Source organism: Trichosurus vulpecula, chromosome 2 (genome assembly GCF_011100635.1).
Source record: "Trichosurus vulpecula isolate mTriVul1 chromosome 2, mTriVul1.pri, whole genome shotgun sequence".
Taxonomy (NCBI): domain Eukaryota; kingdom Metazoa; phylum Chordata; class Mammalia; order Diprotodontia; family Phalangeridae; genus Trichosurus; species Trichosurus vulpecula.
The window spans coordinates 333,822,943-333,844,262 of NC_050574.1; the positions used below are offsets into that span (position 1 = coordinate 333,822,943).

The 21,320-nt window shown below is 38.9% G+C and overlaps 1 protein-coding gene across 1 annotated transcript in view; it reads right to left on the reverse strand.

Annotated features, from left to right (window-relative positions):
- Window positions 1-21,320, reverse strand: part of SLC49A4 (solute carrier family 49 member 4) — a 129,355-nt gene that overhangs the window by 90,014 nt on the left and 18,021 nt on the right. The window contains exon 2 of the mRNA XM_036742880.1: window positions 13,588-13,684. Within this exon, the coding sequence (XP_036598775.1) occupies window positions 13,588-13,684 (97 nt within the window). The remainder of the gene's footprint in view (window positions 1-13,587; window positions 13,685-21,320) is intronic.

Below are 21,320 nucleotides of genomic sequence, written 5' to 3' on the forward strand. Positions count from 1 at the left end.
TCTTTATCACCTAAAGATAATGCTTTACAGTGCTGGGACTCTTAAGGTAGAGACTCATAAAATACTGTTAATTGATTGAGGGCAGGGACAATGCCTTATAATATCCCTTACTAGCACTGAGCAGAGGGCTAGACACATGGTATGTACTCCCTAATATAATTACTGACAGACTGAAAAAATAGAAGAGCTTATCCCCTTCCCTCTCCCTTTTCTGTTTCCTTCCTTCCCCAGCCTTCTCCAAATAGATCACCTGTACCTTCCCAGTCTTGCCCTTCTATTTTGTTGTTGTTCTCATTCAGTCATTTCCAGTCATGAGCAACTCTTTGTGACCCCGTTCGGGGTTTTCTTGGCAAAGATACTGGAGTGGTTTGCCATTTCCTTCTCCAGTCCACTTCACAGATGAAGAACTGAGGCAAATGGAGCCAAGTGACTTGTCCAGGGTCACACAGCTAGTAAGTAAGTGTCTGAGGCCAGATTTGAACTGACTGATTTGAACCGACTCCAGACTTGGCACTGTATCCATTGTGCCACTTAGCTGCCCTTCTTGCCCCTCCATACTAGCAGAAGAAAAGGAGAAAAGAGTTAAGAGGTTGTCCAGTTGATAGGCAGGGAAGTTATTCAGATGCAGCTAGAGAGAGAATCACAGCCCACCTTACCTGCACGGATCACAGCTCTGGGTGAGGGGCAAAAGCTTAAACACTGCCCCTCAAGCTAAACTTTGGGGGTTTGGTTGAAGCCAAAGGCAAGCTGGCTCAGCTGAAGGTGGGGGAAAAGCAAACTCTAGAACACAAGAGCAACTACCAGGTATATTTGCTGCCCTTTGTAAGTAACTTTGCATCTTGCAGATAGTAGCTCTGTCAATCTAGAGGATGAGTATCAAAACACTTCAGTGTTTGGAAACAGCTGTATTATTTTTATTTTAATCAATGTTCAGTGGTTAAAATGTGAAAGTTCCTAATTTCCAATGATGCGTGATTTCACCACCATGTACTCCAGTGAAGCACAACTATTCTATGTCTTAGATGGTCTCTCAAAATTCTGCTACAACATATAAAGGATAGGAGATATGTTATATATTTACATATATATCAAATTAAGATTGGTATTTTATTTTTCTGGTACATGTTATACTACTTCAGTATTTAATGATATTTTGTTATTATAAATCACGTTCCATATTAGTACATGTTTGTCTTCTATGTTAGCTAGCATCAAAAAATGGAACCAGAGCAGAATTTAGAGCTGGAAAGGATTTTAGAAATCATTCAACATTCTAATTTTAAAGATGAAGATTAAAACCCAGAAGCTAAGTGAATTACGCAAAGTTCCAGAGACAGTTAATGATATATTTGGGGTCATAAGATCTTGACCTACCTACAATCTAGCATTCTTTGCATTCTAGATATTGTGAAAGCACTTCTGGCTTTTGTCATGCTCGAAATTCTTAGAAGCAAAAAGTCACTAAGTGGCCAGCAGGTTTGTATATGTTATGTCAAGAAATAATCCCTAATGAGAGTCAGTAGAGCACAGTGGATAGCGTTGATTTTAGAGTCAAGAAGACTTGAATTCAAAATCTGCCTCTGACACAAACTAGACATGTGACCTAACCAAGCTGCTTAATTTCTCAGTGCGCTAGGCAACTCTCCAAGACTGTGAACTGCAGAGGAGTTTCCAATCTGCATAGGTAGAGAGTGCTTCACAACTAGGAATTACCTACACAGACAAAATCTCAGGTGTGGACCTAAAGACGACAAAACTCATGTCTAAAGAGATGAAATAAAGAAAAAAAGGGCAAAAATATTTATAGCAGCTCTTTTTGTGGTGGCAAAGAATTGGAAACAGGGAATACCCATCAACTGGGGATGGCTGAACAAGGAATACCACTATTCTATAAGAAATGAAAAAGGGGATGGTTTCGGAAAAACCTAGGAAGACGTGTATGGATTGATGCAAAATTAAGTGAGGAAAACTATTTATACAATGACAGTATTGTAAAGAATTGTAATCAACTTGAAAGACTTAGTAACTGATCAGCACAATGACAGAATTCAATTCCATAGTACTCATGATGAAATATGCCATCCAACTCCAGAAAGAGAGCCGAAGGACTCTGAGTGCAAATTGAAACATTTTCTTCTCTTTCTTCCATCCTTCCTTTCTTTCTTTTTATTTTTTTGGACATGGCCAATACAGAAATTTGTTATGCATGACTATACATATTTGTAATGAGTTTTGTTTTTCTTGCCTTCTCAATGGCTTCACAGGAGAGGGAAGAGGAAGAAAGAGAATTCAAAACTGAAAATAAAATTGAATTTAAAAAAATTCACTTCTATGAATTCAAAAGGAGAAGAGAGTGGGCTAAGCTGCAATTGAAAAAATGGTACACATTTCCCCCACATGATCCCAAGCATCAACCTGAAAAAAGAGTTGACTTTTTTACATGAATATTTTTCTGGTTATGCTATATGGTTTGGAATCATGAAATGAATGAATTTTTAAAAAGCATTTATTAGGTACTTACTATACGCAAAGAAAGCACCAAGTACCAGGGATACACAAAAATAAAACAGCCACTGATCTCAAGGAGTTTAAATTCTAATATGGGGATACAGATCACTGTGGAACCCATGAAAGAAGTCAAAATTGTGAGTGACCCCAAGGGTAATGGAACAATGCGTGATGATTATTAGCAGTTTTACCAAGATTTTACCAAAAATGACTTTCATACAAGAAATGTTATCACATACAGTAAATTTATGACTGGAAAAAGGGAAAGATTAGCATATACCTACAACAAAAGACATACTGTTAATCTCTTTAGAATTAAAAGGCCCTACGGCATGGCCCCCAGTACAAGGGGCAGATATCTTACAGAGAGGTATGGATGGGTTACAATCTGAAGCACTAGAAGACATGAACAAATAGACAACAACATGGATCCAATGAAATACTGAAATCCTTCTGTTATTTATTTTATTTTAATTAGTATTTAATGATAGCATGAGAAAGTAGACTTTTAGGAAATGAAGATATTGTTAGATATTTTAATCAATACTCTATATGCTGACATCCTTATCCCAAATGGAGGTGATTTTTTGTTTTGTTTTGAGATGAAACAATTTAGTCAAAGTCCGTCAAAAAAAACTTGACACTTACATAGCATTTTGAGGTTTGTAAAACTCTTTACACTTATTTAACTTGAGCTACAGATATTGTTATCTGGTTTTACAAACGAGAAAACAGTCTCACAGAGTTAAGTGACTTGCGTATGTTCACACAACTAGTTAAGAATCTGAGACAGGATTTGAACCCAGGTTTCGCCTTATACTAAGTATATTAATGTTACCACAGTAACATGCTATTTCCAAACGCTTGTCTCTGAGGACTAAGGTGTGCTGGTAGCCCTCTGACCTACGCTCTTTACCTTCACCAATTCTATATCAAAAGGAGAATAACCATTTATTAAGCACCTAGTATGTGCCAAGCTCTGGGTCTTACAAACATTATCTCATTTAGTCCTCACAACATCCTGTGAAGTAGGTGTTTATTATGCTCATTTTACAGTTGAGGAAACTAAGGCAGAGAGGAGGTTAAGTGACTTGCCCAGGTCACAAAGCTAGTATGTGTTTCTGATTCTAGGTCTAGCTCTATTTACTGTACTACACAGCAGCCTGCAGAATTTGACCCGACACTAGAATTTTGATTCTAGAAAGAACCAAAATTAAACAGTATGATGGGATTGTCTTCTTTTGAGAAAAACTGTGATGTTTTTACTTTTTTTAGTCTAGAAGAACAAGGGATTATTTAAGTAGTTCAAAGGAGCAGAAAGACTATGAAGGAAATAGAGACACTATATTAATGTAGTGCTTTGCTGGCTCAAACAACAATTCAAAACTACATGATTTCTGGTCTTTGCAATTTCCTGGCAGTAGCCCTCTTCTGACCATCTCAGAAGCTGTGATCCAGGTACTAATGCCTCTCTTCAGTTGATCCAAACCTTTATGCAGTGGCCTGAGCTTGCTTCTAACTTCTCCTTTTAGGAAGAACTGCCAGGTAGTCTACTGGCAAAGTGAGTGGACCTTCCGGATCTACTTTATTCCATCAATAATTCTGCCTCTCACAAGGATCAAAAATACAGTGGATTTCTCTGCCTGAAGACAAGAAACACCATTTCAAGTAGGACACTTTGTCATTCTGTCTTGCAGTACAAATGACCATAAGCAAAAAGACCATAAAAAATGCAGGTTACATCTGAATATCAGTTACAGAGGACGAAGAGGTAGAGAAATTCTAGGAAAAACTTGATAAAACACTCAAAGTAAGCTTATATACTCAATGGGTTTAATATGAAGCAGGCATGGGGAAGATGGCAACAGACATGTTGAACAATATAGTTCAGGTTTAAGAAATGAAAGAGACCAAAGGCTTGTAGACTATTAGAAGCCTCATGCTACCAAATGTTGACCACATTCTTCAAGAAGTCAGAAAATACCACACATGATGAGCACCGAACACTCTCACACACAAAAAGAAGCTGACAGTACCATAACAGAGATTAAAGTATGAACTGGCTAATGATGTGAGAGTCTTATAAGAAAGCATCTATGTGTGGTCAGACCACAAATAGAGCAAAGGTCAAAATCAACACCAAATTAAATGAAAGGATGAAGATGAAAAGACAGTGTGTATCATTATAATAGCTTCGATGTGACTTTTCAAATAAATCAAAGCCAAAAAATTGGAAAATGAAAAAAGCAAAGGATATTTATTTTGAATATCACCATTTCCTTCCAATGTTTCAGTGATGTAAAGGAGTAATCAAAACAAGGCCCACTGTAGACAGTAAACATTTGATTTCCATTCTAAGCTGAGAAACATTAATGCAAATAGGACAGTGGGATTAGGAGATTACTAAATATTTCACCTCACAGGATAGCAAAGAATAGTGTTGGCAAAAGCAAGGATGAAGAAAGTTTCACATGGGACCAAAATGCCTTTTCATCCCAAATGTATCTGTTGATTAAAAAAAAAAGTAGGACAAAAATAAGTGGAACAAGGAATAGATTTATCCGTTTTTCTGTAATGATCAATTTCAATCATTAATAACGGTAGAACCACCACATTTAAACCTCAGTCCCCAATGTGCTATAGGGAGAAGCAGAAATGCCACTTAAGACAAAGTTAGGAAGGCAAAGTTAGTTGTACCCAAGTACAAACACTGGAAATCTGTGCTGGCAGTTATATAAGCTTGAAAGTATTGAGAGACTGTTTGCTAAGTTAGTCAAGACAAGGGAAAATACACCCAAAATGGGAAAAATCATGGATGACTGAGAAGATACCAATAACTATCAATCCATATGCCTTTCTCATTTTTATAAAGTCCTTATGATAAAGATATATACACAGAGAGTACCCTTAATGAAAACATGAAAAGTGAGGAGGCAAACAATTATTTTGTAGTAGACCACATCTTTATAGCCACACAACTGACTGAAAGGTGCAGAGAATACAAGATTCCACATGATTTGCTCTTTACTGATTACAAAAATCACTTAAACTCAGTACGAAGTCTTAAAGCCTTTTCCCCAACAAGGAGTATCATGCATATTTTAAAAGCATACAGAATTCCTTGATAAATGAACCACAGAGAACTGTTCAATGACACTTTGATTATTATACCGAGGCATAAAATAGGAAGATACATGTACAATGAAGGCATTCACCATCATAACAGAGAATTTTCCACTGAAGTTCAATAGAAGAGGGATTCCCTATAGATAGCGAGGTCCTTCAGGGCCTCCTGCTTGCTCATGAAATTGTAGTGACTGTATCAAATTTAGAACACCACCACAACTCCTAAGTGAGATTTATGATTATGGAAGTGACTGGCCTATCAATTTATACTGGAAAAACTAAATGAAAGAAAAATGTCCAGGCTAGGACATATAGCTAGATGGCTAGTCTATCGAAACAGTACATCACTACATATATCTGGACAGATATTGCAAATGAATAGACCTGAAGTAGTGGAAGAAATCATTCTGGGTTGCATTTGGTACACTGTGTTGTGCTTTTAATGATCCCAAGCTGTGCCTCATCACAAAAACCTACCTTTTAAATTCCAATATACTCTTGAAGCATTTAGTTTCAATTCTTTCCACATTTCTCTGTATTCATCATACTTGTGATTTCTTACAGCATAGTAATATTCTATTACATTCAAGCACCAAAATTTGTTTACCTATTCCTCAATCAAGAGGCATCAGATAGCATCTTTGAAATAACAAGTAAGCTTTGTCTCATCAAATAGCTTTGATGAAAAAATATCCCTTTTCAGTAAATGAATAAAGGAAAGGGCATTTTAAAGCGCTTATTATTTGCCAAGGCACCGTCTAAGGATACAAATAATAAAAAGAGACAGTGTCTGACCTCAAGGAACTGAATTTGGGTATATAGAGAGCATGTTCTTATCAATCAGTGATAATCAACTGCTTATCATTTATAGTGGTAAAACCACTACTGTAGTGTTATGATAACTATAAGACATTGTTAAGACAGAGTGGCTATTGAAAGTAGCTGTCTCAGAAAGAACCACAACTACAGGCAAGCTCAAGATAAGTAAAAGAAAAAAATTCCCTACATATTTCCCAAATTTAGAAAGCAAATAAGCATTTGATGAGTGCATCTTCTTTCCAATTTTCCTCCTTGCCTCCCATCTCATCAGAACTTAAACACTCATTTGGAATCTACCCCCTTTTTTCTTTTTTTTTTGGGAAGTCAAGGCAATAGTGGTTAAGTGACTTGCCCAAGGTCACACAGCTAGTAAGTGGTTCAAGTGTCTGAGGCTTTGTTTGAACTCAGGTCCTCCTGACTCCAGGGTCGGTGCTCTACTCACTGCACCACCTGGCTGCCCCTACCACTTTTTTCCTATAAAGACCAGACAAATGAAGCTATTAAATTCAAGATAAGCTTCCATCTCCTTAAGATAATATGACCAAGAGGATATGAACAGATTAAGAAAAAAGAATGAGAGAAAAGAAATTAAAACCTTCAATAATCACACAGGGGAAGAAATGTCCTAAACCACTAATAAAAGAAACGCAAATTTCTGAAGTCTTAAGGTTTCACACCCTGCAAACTGGCAAATATGATAAAAGTCAGAAATAATCAAGGTTGTAGGGTCATGGGAAGGCACTCACACGAATACATTATTGGTGGAGCTGCGAATTAGTTAAACCATTATAGAAAACAATTTTAAATTATGCAAGAAAAGTCACTAAACTATACATGTCCTTTGACCCAGTGATCCCACAATCAGGCTTATATATCTCAAGGAAGTTAAAGGCAGAAGCAAAGGTTCTATATGTACCAAAATATTCATAGAAACAGTTCTCATGGTACAAGAAACTGGAAACAAAGTCGAGGCCTTGCACATGAGGATAGTGGAATATAATTGTGCCACAAGAAATTATGAATATAAGAAATTCAAAGAAGCAAGGAAAAGATGTGTATGTGTATGAACTGATGAAGAGAGAAGGAAATAGAAGCAAAAGAACAAATACAATGGCTACGATAATATAAGGGGAAAATATTAAAAAAGGCTGGATGAGTTCAGACAAAATACAATTATCAGTTTTGGTCCTGGAAGACCCATGCTTCCCTCTTCATCACAAAAGAAAACAGGCACAGAATAATGAATAGTCTGTTGGGCAGGGTCATTTTTTGCTTAACTGTTTTTCTTTGCTGGAAGGTGGGAAGGGATGGATAAGGAAATAAGTATCTATATTGCACTTACTTAGTGCCAGGCCCGGTGCTAAGCACTTCAACAATATCTCATTTGATCCTGACAACAACCCTGCAACAACCCTGGTGCTACTGTCACCCCCATTTTATAGCTGAGGAAGCTGAGGCAGACAGAGTTGTTAGGGGAGTTGCCCAGGGTCACATACCTAGTAAATGTCTGAGATTCTTAATGGGAGAGTTCTGTTTGGTGAGGAGGTATAGCAGATGACTGAGTTATAAAAAAAGAAAAGACAGAAACTGAACTTAAAAAAAATTTCCCTGGGAAAATATAAGATATCATTGTGTGATGATTGAGGATAATGTTTTTAAAGTAATTCTCCACAGTTTAAAGGATTTATATTCTAGGATTAGCCTGAAGTACTTTGGGGAATCTAAGCTTTACATATTTAACTGGAAAGGGTTTAGTTCTTGAATGTACAAATTTCTCAATTTTGCCACAAAAGAGACAGCATTTCTATACTATGGAAAATAATAGATCTATGTGTAATTCTTACCCTAAGCTCTCTTCTCTTGTTGTAATTACTGGGAGGTGAGGAGAGACATTAATTCATTCTTTTTAAAGGAAAATTTGTAAATTAAAATTAACTTGGAAATAATTTAGAATCTTTTACCCTGAAGAGGGCTTTAAGCACATTAAGAGTTATGACAATTAGAGCCACTATGGTGAAATAGGAAGAAGCAGTACAGCCCAGCTCCCCCAACAACCCCAGACTAGAGGACTGAGGCCCCGGACAGGGCTTGGCCAGCAGCCTGGGGCTGCTCAGATTAACTGGGACTAAGCCCAAGGCTCTCAACAAGGCTAGTCCAGCAGCACAGCTGCTTTCAATTGCTGAGTCCTTCAAGTAGATCACATGCACTAAGGCCAACTACCGTCTAAGGGAGAACCACCGACGGGCAAATCTGCAGCTGGCTGCCTAGACACAAACTGGGGTGTGGAGCCTGAAAGTACAGTTGAGTGATCAGACAGTGCCCTTCATATAACTGCATATAAAGCCTGTGGAAAGATTTCAGCTCCCTGGCTCAGGCCGGCCCTATGATCCTTAAAAAACATAGTACTCAATACCCAAAGAACCCAGCAGCAGTACCCTAGACAAGGCAGACCAGGACCACATGGAGCCCCAGAGTCATGTGCAGAGCCTGGTCCCAATACAAAGTCCCAATCTAGGAAGTAAGGCTGGAAGAATGAGTAAAATAAAAGATAAAGAGCAATTAGGATACCAGGGAAGCCCGAAACACAAACCTAAAGAGAATAACTTCAAAATACCTATAAATAAAAGCTCAAAGACAAACAGACAGCTTGGCCATGAGATCAAATACAATTCATAGAAGAAAGGAAATAAGAATTTAATAAATGATGTTATAAATGAAATAAATAAGACAGAGAAAAGAAGTGGAAAAGAAATGAGAGCTTTTTGGAGCAAAGCCTTGGAAAGAGAATTAACACTTTAACGTAAGAGGTACCAAAAACATTACCCTAGGGGCAGACTCCTTACAAAGCAGAGTGGCCCAAGGACCCAAGAGAGCCACCCATATCCAGATAAAGAACTGATGAACTCAGAACGCAGATTGAAGCATACTTTTTTTCACTTTATGTTCTTACTTATGGTTTTATTTCCTTTTGACCTGTTTCTTCTTCCATAACTGTGATGAATATGGAAATGTTTTACATGATTGCACATGTATAAGCTATGTCAAACTGCCTACCTTTTTCAGAAGAGGGGAGGGGAGAGGAGAGATGGAGAAAAATTTGCAACTCAAAATCTTGTAAAAATGAATGCTAAAAATTTTTCTTAATATGTAATTGTGGAAAAAATTAAAATACTACTAAAAAATCAGAGTGGCCCTAAACAGAAGTTATGACTCTAGGGGACTGTAACCAGAATGGCCTTTGTTTTCTTTGAATGACTCAGCTTACCTCATTGAGCCTCTGGATGCTGTGGCTTGCTCTTCCGGGGCAGGAAGCCTAGAGAGCATGTCAGGAAGCAGAAAACTTTCTGTGTGATGAGTCATGGGGCTGGCTGAGGGGAGGTGTTAATGTCTACGCTAGGGGGAGGGGCCAAGTCAAGAACCAATCGGCCCTGGTCATTCAGGTGGCACTTGATGATGTCAAAAACCCTATAAGAGGGGAGAGGACAGCTTGAAGCTCTCTCTTTCCTTTTCCGGTTGGTGTGGGAGCAAGTGGGGAGTGTGACTCTGGGCCAGCCCTTGCTCTCGGGCCGAGCCCAGATGTTGGTAACTATGAACTGTATTGGTTCTGTCTGTTGATATTTGTAATTTGTTTGTATTTTGGTTTTGAGGTTCGGGATGCTGGTTTGTTTTTCCCCTGAACTAAATGAATGTTTTGGACCTCAGGGTGCTGGTTTTTTCCCCTGAAGTAAGTCAATGAATCTGTATTTGGTCTGTCTCTTGATGCTTGTCTGTATGCTCCCCTGAACTAACTGAATGCTAACTGAATGCTGGCATTTTCCCCTGAACTAAATGATTGTTGTCTGTATGCTAACTGAATGCTGGATTAAAGTAAGCTGATCAACCCCTTCACCGTGCTTTCCTTGTTTAAGCAGATAAAAAGAACCTGTGCTTTCCCGGCAGCTTCCTGGGTCCCGGCAGCGGGGAAGGGATCTTACGCCCCCATTGAAGCTGCTAGCTGGGTTGTTAAAACAGGGACCCCAAGAGTTACTAGAACTAGGCAGCTAGATTATGGAAAAAAATATAGTCTATCAACTGTTTGGCTACAAGAGCATCTGTCACAACTGATGGATGTATCATGTACTCTCCCAGGGGACTGTTTTTCAGCCACTTATTCTTTTATTTTCTCTTTAATTTTTTAAAAACTGGGACACATTAATATGACTTCAATTTCCATTTCTTCTCAGGTACATTGGGGCAATCAATGAATCATTTATTAAACACCTACGTTCCAGGAACTGTGGATATAAATAGAGAAACAAATAATCAGGCCACTCTAGTGATGCTTTGGTTCTAAAAGGACAAATGAAGAGCTTCAGTTCTTTAAGTACAGAACCAATGCTCAACAAGTAGGGATAATACATATCACAGAAAACTCCTTGGTGATTCACCACTATTTTTAATGAGGGCCATCAATCAACTATCAGGAGTAAAAATATTAAATATAAATAATACCAAGAGTAAGTGAATTTGGCTCTGGGCTGGGCTGATCTGATAACAAAGGAAATGATTCTGTGATCATTAATCCATTACACTGAGCTACTGGTTCATGGATCACATGGCTTGTCTGCTCTATATCGGGTTACTATTATTTAGAGTCAGGAGTCAGAACTCTGAAGTAAGCAGGCCCAGCTCTCACTCTGTACTGTTCCCTCTTGGCATCCTTCACTGACGTGCTTTTCATAAAGCCAGACCGTACAACAGCATGGCACCAGCCGGGGCTCAAACCTGTGCTATAGACTCCCCTGCTAAGCTCACCTTCAGGGAATCATAGCATCATCTACTGGGACATCTGACAACATTCAGTACTCAGCAGAGCAGGGAGATTGTTATCCTTCAAGGGCTCAAGGTCCTTTATATTACTTACAAACTCCATGTATAAGAAAAGAGATGGTCTGTCCATTTAATTGTTTCTATCTCCTTTCACTTGCTTTTGGTATTCATAATGGAGAGGGCACAATAAAGTTATTAAATTCTCTGTGCCCTTTTAGGTATCTAACTGAAAGAATGAAGTCTGGGATGACTGAATAGTTCAGGAAGAGAATGCTTGTCCACCTCAACACTTTGAGGAAGGGGATCTTGTACACTTGTACAGTTGAAAGTACACTGGGCTTGGGAGTCAGAGGACTGCAGCTGAGACCCAGCTCAGTCTTACTCACTTGTGCGGTTTCCTCATCTGTAAAATGGAGACAGGGTTATTACAGGGATCAAATGAGGTAACTTGCAGCAGACAGAGTCTTGGACTTGGGAGTCAGGAAGACTGGACTTCAAATATGGCCTCAGACACTTACTAGCTTTGTGAGCCTCAACAAGCCACTTACTCTCTGCCTCAGTCCCTTCATCTATGAGATGTAGATAATAACAGCACCTACCTCACAGGGTTGCTGTGAAGTTCGAATGAGATAATATTTGTAAAGTGCTTAGTATAGTGCCTGGCACATATTAAATGCTTAATAAAGAAGTGTTAAATTATTTTAACAGAAAAATTCAAGTGCTTTGCAAACCTTAAGTACTATATAAACACTATTATTATTAGGGGAAAGAGTCAAAACCTTGGAAATCTCCAAGTAGAGTTTGACAAAGAGCCAAGAGAGTGGATCGATGCTTCAGTGGTAGTCTAATGTTCAGTGAAGGCTTTTATACCTGGTCCTTGGACTGACAAGTCTAAAAATAGGTAAGTTTATCTCTTCTAAATTCCTCAGGGTAGTCTTACATTGTGAAGTGACTGCAGGGTCCCTATCATGTGTTTCTGTTTCCCTAAGATTTCAGTCCTTTGAAATCTCTGAAAGATCTACTATCGAAAGTTCTGGATTATCTGCTCATTCTAGCTCTCCCCCCTTGCAAAGTTCACAACATAACCATAAATGAAAGAATTTTAAGTGGAAATTACTCTAGAAAAGGAGTTCTTAACCTTTCTTGTGCGTGCCAAGGATGTCCTTGGAAGATATACGAAGCCTGTGAACTCCTTGTTGTTGAGTTGTTTCAGTCGTGTCTGACCCTTCATGACCCCTCTTGGCACAGATACTGAAGTGGTTTGCCATTTCCTTCTCCAGTTTATTTTACAGGTGAGGAAACTGGGGCAAATAGCATTAAGTTAAATAAATGCCTACTGAGCCACCTATCTGCCCCTTATGTTCCATGAATCCCAATAAAGATCCCAATATTAACACGCCAATAGCTGCCCCATGCACTCCTTAGAATATTTCTAAATGCATGAAATCAAGCAAGTGGGATCACAAAGGAAGCCAATTACACTGAAATACAGTTATCAAAACAAGTTCAACGACCCTAGGTTAAGAATCCCTCCTCTAAAAAGAAATATTTTCAATGGTTCACCTCAACAGATCTGCTAGCACACTTAAAATAAACAATGAACAAAAATCACTGCTCCAATTACAACCCATCAGATGAATGTGTATGTGCTTGTCTAAGAGAAAGCTGCAGTGTGAATTGTATGGAAGCTCCAACAGTCATAAAAAGTGGCCTCCATTTAAAAGTGCACTTTCTTATAGTACCTTTTACATATGGGTTGAATATATTCTCTTCCCCCTTTCCTCTTATCGGTGACTTATTCTCTCTCATCTCTTTAACTGATTTATCTGTTTCTAGCAATGCTGTCTCTAATTTCTCTTAATCTCCTTCTTAGCCAGCATGCCATACATAATACAAAAGAGCAGAAAATATCTATATTCATTTGTACTTTTAAAGAATAAATTTCTGTACTTATATCTGAATAGGGATAGTCTAAGAATTAGCAACATATCAGACAAAATAATGTCACCATACCTAATTTAAACTGCTTTGGAAAGATATCTAGTTATTCATTCAAATCCAAACCGATTTTAGTTCTTCCTTTTAAGACACCAAAATTTAAACTCAGAATTTCCCAAACTGGACACATACTTTTGCATGTTTTTGCTATTTTCAAACACTAAAATAATAAACCCTGCTCAAAGTGGAGAAGAAATTAAGTGTTACTATATACAACAGGGCCCTCTACTGATAGACACTCTCACAAAGAAAAAAAAAAATCAGAAGCTGACTAAAAGCAAAGGTAAAAAAAAAATGAAAGTTAAAAAGTTAAACTACAGAATTTACCTTTTTTTAATCACTAAGTCAGATGATACAGGTATGCATCTTAGACCTGTTCCCAAAACCATAAGAAAGGATGTCAGCAGCACAGTTACCCGGAGACCTAAAACACAAAATAATCTGAATTATTTTTTACTTTTTAATCACATTAGTAACAAATCTGTCTATGGACTATAAACACATCATAAAAATATTTAATTCAAAATTTTTTAGTGATTCTCCACCCTTGCAAATAAATGTCTGATTTTAAAACTCTATGTTGAAAAGGATATTAATCCACTATGGTGTTACCTTGGAATTCTTGTGTAAATGGGATAGCAAAAAATGAATGAACTGAATGATTAAAGTAAGAAGCAAGAAGTTTCCATTGAATCAATAATCTATTCCCTCTCCTCCTGCCTGGTCCTACTGAGGCCCTAGAACTTATTACTCATTTTGTGGAAGACAATATGAGAGCCCTATCTGACCCCTGCAATACTACCTGCTGACTCATACTATGAATCCCCAATCACCTGTTTCTGAGTTTCTTAGTTGGATAATTTCCTCTGCCTTCATGGAAGAGTTTTATTCCATGAGCCCCAAATGAACTCCTAAAGAGGCTCCTACTTTCTCCAGTCCCATCCCACCTCCAAGGTAACATCTGGTGAGTGGGGCTTTGCCACCAATTGGTAAGTGGTAAGTAAGCAGCTCTCTCTCTCTCACCCTGCCCCCCAAAACCAGAGTATTGTGGAAAATGACTCTAGGAGCCCTTCTTCCTCCTTCTGAACAGGGCCTTTCCCTGTTAGATTAAGGAGTTCCTAAAGATCTGAAAGGGTTCCAGAAATCAATCCCTTAGTCACTGTTCCATTGTGGTTGCTGTGTTTGTCCTTCATTCTCAAAGCAGACCACGACATCAGGGAGATGATAACGTGGCCTGAAAGGGCCAGGGTCTCTCAATGCATCCTGGGACATCTCCAGTCATCCTCATGAATATCAGGCCACTGGACCCAGATGGCTCTGGAGGACAAAGTGAGGCTGGTGACCTTGCACAGCCCTTCCTCACTCAAATCAGTCAACTGCAAGTCATGCCATCATTTCCCTGATGTCACGGTCCTCTTTGAGAATGAAGGACAAATGCAACCTGTCAGTAGCCCTCTCCCTCTCCTCTTGGTGCTTTGCCCAAAGGAAGGTACATTTCCATGGCTGAAGGCTTCCTCCTTAACTCTTACTGGCTAGATTTCTTTCTCAAAAACCAAGCCTTAAACCCAATTCACTCTGGAGCTCCTAGATTGGATACTAGGTCCCTGCCCTCCTGGCAAAGCGTGAATGTAAATACTAAACAGTAACTGTTTTCTCTTTTGGCCAGGAACCCTGAGGGTCTTCCCCTTCCAGTTTGATTTTTTTTTGGGAGTTTTGATTAAAGGGGCCATCCCTTAATTAATTTCTTAAAGAGGCCTATTCACTGAATGGGCGGTACCTCACTCAAAGTGAGAACCCGAAAAGACACTGTTTCATAGCTACCTAAAGAACAGATCTATTGGACCTCTGGATCCTTCAGACATACATGATACAGTGGCTTTGCAGCTCTAGAACAAAATCTATGATTTTGAGAATTGTGTCTCTAATCCTGAAGAGGGCTACTGATCTCCTGTTACTAATATGAAGTTAAATATAACAACAGCTTATATTAATAAAGCATTTTCCTCACAATACTGTGTGTTAGGCAGTGCTACTCCCACCTTCACTTTGCAGAGAAGGAAACCAGTCCTCTGAGGGGTTAAACAAGTAGCTCAGGTGTCCTATCTCCCAAGTGTCCTACTGGTCATTCCAACAATTCCTTATCTTACCTTCAGTTTCCTCCATCCCTTAGGCAACTCTTGCATACTTCCAGGCCCTTGGATCAGAACCTTTTCTTTATTCTATGCTGCTCCTAGGATTAGAAATTTACAGGTTCCTTTCAGAATCCTTAGCCTACCTCAAGGTGCAGATGAGGTGCCACCTTCTGCCTCTACGATGCCTTCTTTGATTCCTGGCCCACCAAAAAAAACATAGAGACTTCTCCTCATCCTCAAATAAACTTGTGTTTCCTTATTTGTATGTATGCTATATCACACTACTAAAATGTAAGCTCTCTAAAGACACAACCTGTTTCATTTTTTGTCTTTTTATTCTCAGTGACATAACAGTTTTGCACATAGTTGGTGGCCAATAAATGTTTACCAAGGTGAACTTCTGCCATTTCTGCATACCCCTTATCCCTCAACCCCTACTGGTCATTCCTAAGTCTCTTCCTTTCTATCTTAAATAGCTGAAATAGCTCATTTATGCCTATCATATCAGGACTAGATAACTTTGTGATATTTCTTTATTGAGATCACAATTATAAATTGCTTAGCATAGTGCCTGGTACATAGTGAGTTTTTTGTTTTATCATTGTATCCCTAAGCCTAACACAATTCTTGCACATATTAAGCATATAATGTTTGCTAGATTTGTTAATGTGATACAAGATTTCTTTAAAAATTGCAACCATAACTTTTTTCAATGATCATTTAATTAGTAATATCAAGTGAAGCATAAAACAGAATGACTTATGTTCACTTCTTGATGTGGTAGCCCAAATACTGGACTTCAACTCTGACCACAAAGTAGTTTAACATCTGTGCTTTCTATCAACAAAAGCAACTAATTATCATTAGTAAGAGATCTATTTTGAGGGTTTGCTAGATATGTTCTACATAGAATGGTATGAGGGGAAGGACAGCTTCAGCAGGAAAAAGAAAACTTTGGTGGTAAAGGGGGGGAGGGGGGGAGAGAGAGAGAGAGAGAGAGAGAGAGAGAGTGTGTGTGTGTGTGTGTGTATGTGTGTAACAAAAATATAGAGGGAAACAAACCAGAAATGGCTCCTTTACCTCTATGTTTCTTTCATGGGTTGTCCCCCTCCTGAAGAACAAGGTCCTTATGAGGGCACCAGCTTACTCCACTTCCCCAAATGCAAGAGCTGAACCCAAGCAAGCAGAAAGTACCTTGTTTCAAACTGAGCTCCGGGAGGTAATGACTGATTCAGCAAGCAAATCACTTTTACTGTCTGGGCTTCACTTTCCCAATTTGTAAAATAAAAATAAGACTGGATGACAGCTAAGGTCCCCTCCCTTCCAGTTATAAAATTCTGTGCTTTTAGGTTGACCACTGTGACTCTTGTTCTAAGTCCTCCAAAAAAGTCCTGACAAAGTTAAAAAAAAATCCTTAAGTTCAGTTTTATTCCTGGGGAAAGGCAGGATTTGAGAGAAAAGTTTCTGGGAAACAAAATACTTGATCCAGAAAAATTAGTGAAGAATCTGCTTGGTGTAGTTCCCAGTGCAAAGCCTCCATTTTTAGTCCCAGTCATCAGTTTCACTTCTTGTTCTTCTTCAAGTTTCTCATCTCAAGAGATCATTAAAGAAACAGTAAGTTACCTCCCACAAATCATCCATTCAATAAGGAAACATTGTATGTGGATGTCTCTCAGGTTAGACAGGAGAAGGATGAGACTGGGCTTGTTGGGAGTAGGGCTATGGGGAACTGTGAATAGATGATTCATTTCCTCATATTGGCCACATTTTTGGCCTAAGTCCATTAGCACTCATTTAAGTCTCAAAGTGATGATTATTTCAAACGATGCATTACACAATTTTATGAGCTGACTGTGCATCCACATTAGGTACCAGCATGGTAGGGTAGAGGAGCAGCAGAGGAGGATGAAAGCTATAATGGAGCACTTATTATGAGTCAACATCCCTTTGCAGATGTATCAAAGGATGGTAGTTCCAAAATATGTGCCTTATTTACATAAAACCTATAATATTATTTAGATAAGACACTGGTAATAAATATCACTCCATTTTAAAAAGTCCAAAATTTATGTGAATGTAAGTATTTTTAAAGTTTGGGATTGAATTCTAAGCATTTTTAGCGAATGTAAGAAACTAAAATTATTAGGGATTTGTGGGTACAGCGCTCAGGGTTAAGTAAAGGAAAACAAAGCTCATGAATATCAGAAGCTCCGGTAAGCTGGTAATGAAGGTGGAATTAGGGTTTGGAGTCAGATGACCAGTTAGGGCATAAAATATCAGCATCTCCTCTATCACACCTGTTCGTTATCTCTGTGTTCAACTGAGTTACTCTAATGTTAAATAAATGGTCTCCTCAGAAGTACCACCACCTGGTATATGGGAGTCCCGGGGTACCTTTCAAAGGAATCCCAACCTGCCCAGAAATTTTCTCTTCCTCTGAAATACCAAAAGTTGCTGGGTAAACAAGAAGGATCTTGTATATTCAATAGCCACAGCCCTGCTAATTAGTTAAGGCTCCCTAAAGTTCACCCCAGAGGTATAGTTAAAACTGGGTAGCTCTGAAATGTCCAGGAAACAAATCTTCATTCAGCTAAGAAAACTCACAAAAGGGCCTTTTCTTGATACTAAAACCAGGTCCAATTAAGTTGCACCTGAAATGTTGTTGTCACTAGATTACCTGATGGCAAACTACACCTGGGCTCAATCCTGAATCATTACTAGTGGTGCTGTGGGTGCATACTGACTTAATTCTAAAATGTAATATTACCTATGTTTTATGGTATTTTTATTTACTTTGTCAAATACTTCCCAATTTACATTTTAATCTGGTTCAGCCCCATACAACCTAAAGGCAATGTGTCTGACACCTCTGCTCTACACAACTGCCAAGATCCTGCTAATATGTGTTCCAAAATGTAGCCTGGCTGAGTCAAGAGTTCACCTAGTTCTGTTCTATTACTGAGAAGGCTATGGATACACGTTCATCCCTGCTTTTATGTCTGGGATGTGCTGTAGGTCTACTTTATCTATTCTTGGGTTTGTCAAATGCCAGGGTGGCCTGCAGGTAATCAGAGGTCAGAATGGGGAAAGGAATCAAAAACAAGTAAAAGTAAGAAGCCCAAAAACATATAGATAAAAAGAAGACTAAAAAGGAGATATATTAGAAAAGAATGTAATACGTTAAAAAGCCAGGAAGGTGGCTTTTAAAAATGTACACAGAAAAATTTACAGAGATCAGAGGTCAGAGGAAAGCAGTGAGATTAGTACTTTAGCAAACAGCCTGAACAGCAGACACTGAGGCAACCTCCCATCCTAGCTAAGAAACCATTAATCAGTTTTCTGACAAAAGCCCAATCCAGGGCTTTCTCAGCCTGTAATTGTGAAGTGGAAGCAGTTAAGTGGGTGCATCTCATAGATAAGAGATAAGGGCAAGTCCTAAATGAATCTTGTTGTTGTTGTCATTGAAACTTTTTAGCAACGTCCAACTCTTTGTGACCCCATTTTGGGGTTTTCCTGGCAGAGATACTGCAATGGTTTGCCATTTCCTTCTCCAGCTCATTTTACAGATGAGGAAACCGAGGCAAACAGGGTTAAGTGAGTTGCCCAGGGTCACAGAGCTAGTAAGTGTCTGAGGCCAAATCTGAACTCACAAAGATGAGTCTTGGTAACTTCCAGGCCCAGCACTCTATCCACTGTGCTACCTAGCTGCCCCAATAAGAATACTCCATCTCTAAGCATTCCCAATTAAGATTTTACTGTACTTTAATGAAGACTAGAATTGTAGAAAGTAATTATTGGTTGGAGGGAACTTGAATTTCTCTGTAATTCAAGAGAGGCAGTATGGTCTAATCCCAGGATCAAAGAACTGGAGCTAGAAAGGACTAGAGGTCATCTTATCCAGTAGTGTCAAACTCAAATAGAAATAGAGGTGCTGCTATAGGATCCCAGCAGGTCACATACTGACTTAGAAAACCACCTATTACCATTATACATTCTACTGTATTTTTGTTTATTTTGTTAACTATTTCCCAATTACATTTTAATGTGGTTCTGGCCACACTTGCTTTGAGGGTCATGTATCTGACACCTCCGATCTAGTCCAGTCCCTCACTTTACAAGTAAAATAACTGTAGCCCAGAGAAGTTCAATGATTTCTCTAGAGTCACTCAGTGTCACAGTGTCAGAGGGAGGATTTGAATCCAAGCCTTCATCATTTTTTCCATAAAAGAGTTTCCCTCTAAGAAGCAAAATTCCACATTTATGGAATGTGAACATAGTGCCTTGAAGGATGGATAGGATTTAGTTAAGTGAAATGGGAAGAAAGGAGTAAAGATTTAAGCCTAAGGGTGGGAATGAACACAATTGAAGGGCAGTGAATGAGGAAAAGTGAAAAATGATCATTGGAGTCAAAAGATCTAAATTATAATCCAGGACCTGACTCCGTATGACCTTTGTCAAATCACCTTCCCTTCTAGAGCTCAGGTTTCTTCACCAGTTTAAAAAAGGAGGAAGAGGGCAAAATAATTAGCTTCTAAGTTATCTTTCAGCTCTAAATCACAGGATCCAATGACAAACCAGATTAGAGAAGAGGCTGTGTGTTAGACAGTGGGAGAAATTTTAATAGATAACATGGGGTCAAATTATGGAGGGCCTTAAAATTTTAGCAGAAGAGCTTAATTTTAATATGGACGAAATACAGAGTCACTAAAGGTTTTTGAACAAGGGAGGAGTATGAAGAAAGTGGTAGCTAAAGAAGGCAGCCAGGTGGTTCAGTGGATAGAATCTTGGCTCTGGAGTCAGGAAGACCTGAATCCAATTCCAACCTCAGACACTTACTTGCTGTGTGACCCTGGATAAGCCACTTAAGTTCTGTCTGCCTTGATCTACCGAAGAAGGAAATGGCAAACCATTCCAATATCCTTGCCAAGAAAACCATATGAATAGTATTGGTGTGCTATGGTCCACAGGGTCATAAAGAGTCAGAAATGACTGAACAACAACAAAAGTAAAGAAGATTCATCAGGCAGCACTGGGTATTAGAAGGAGAGAAAGAGCTGACCTTTGGTTAAAGAAGACCCCAGTTTGAGTTCTACATGTCATATGTGTTGGCTGAGAGACTGGAAAAATCACTTAACTCCTCAGTGCCCCAAGCAACTCTAAGACTAGTTGCAGAGCAGGTGCCAACATGAATTGGTAGAGTTTATTCACTTCACATTCACTAGACCAATGTAATCACAGTGCCAGTCAGACACTGGGATTAGGGAAGACAGGTGGCAACTGCATGAATTTAGATATGATGCAATAGTTTGGAATAGGATGGTAGAAATTGAGAATGGAAAAAAGAGCTGGAATCAGTGGATGCTTTCAAGGAAGACTTGGTGATTTACAGAAATGTGCGAGATGAAAATGAAGAGGCAAGAAAATTCTAAGGCTTCTTTGAATCTTAGAGAGGAAAGTAGTAGCATTGACACAAAGACTGCACACTGGAAGAGGCTCTAGTTGCGCTGGGAAGATGATGAGTTCAGTCATTCTAAAGTGTCTTTTGAGTCTGAAGTGAAATGTATGGCAATAAGCCAAGCAGCAATACTAGTAAGTGGCATGTAAAGCTGGGCTGGAAACCAAGATGTTGAAGTGATCCTGTCGAGGTCACAGCTGTTATTTGTCCTTTGTTTCAGAAGAGGACCAATGACATCATGGGTGAACTGCTGATTCGCATATAGACTGGATTTAAATGAGGCAGAGTTGCACAAAGTCATTAGCCTCACTCTCTCTTCCCAAGTCACAGAAGTCCAGTGGCAAGACAAGGCAAGTTAAGACAACTGTTGATGGCCCAGGATGCAGTGGATGATCTTGGTGTCTTTGATATCTGACCAAGCTCTAAGTGCTCCACAGTAACTGCTTTAGCCACCTTCATGTCTGTTGGAACAA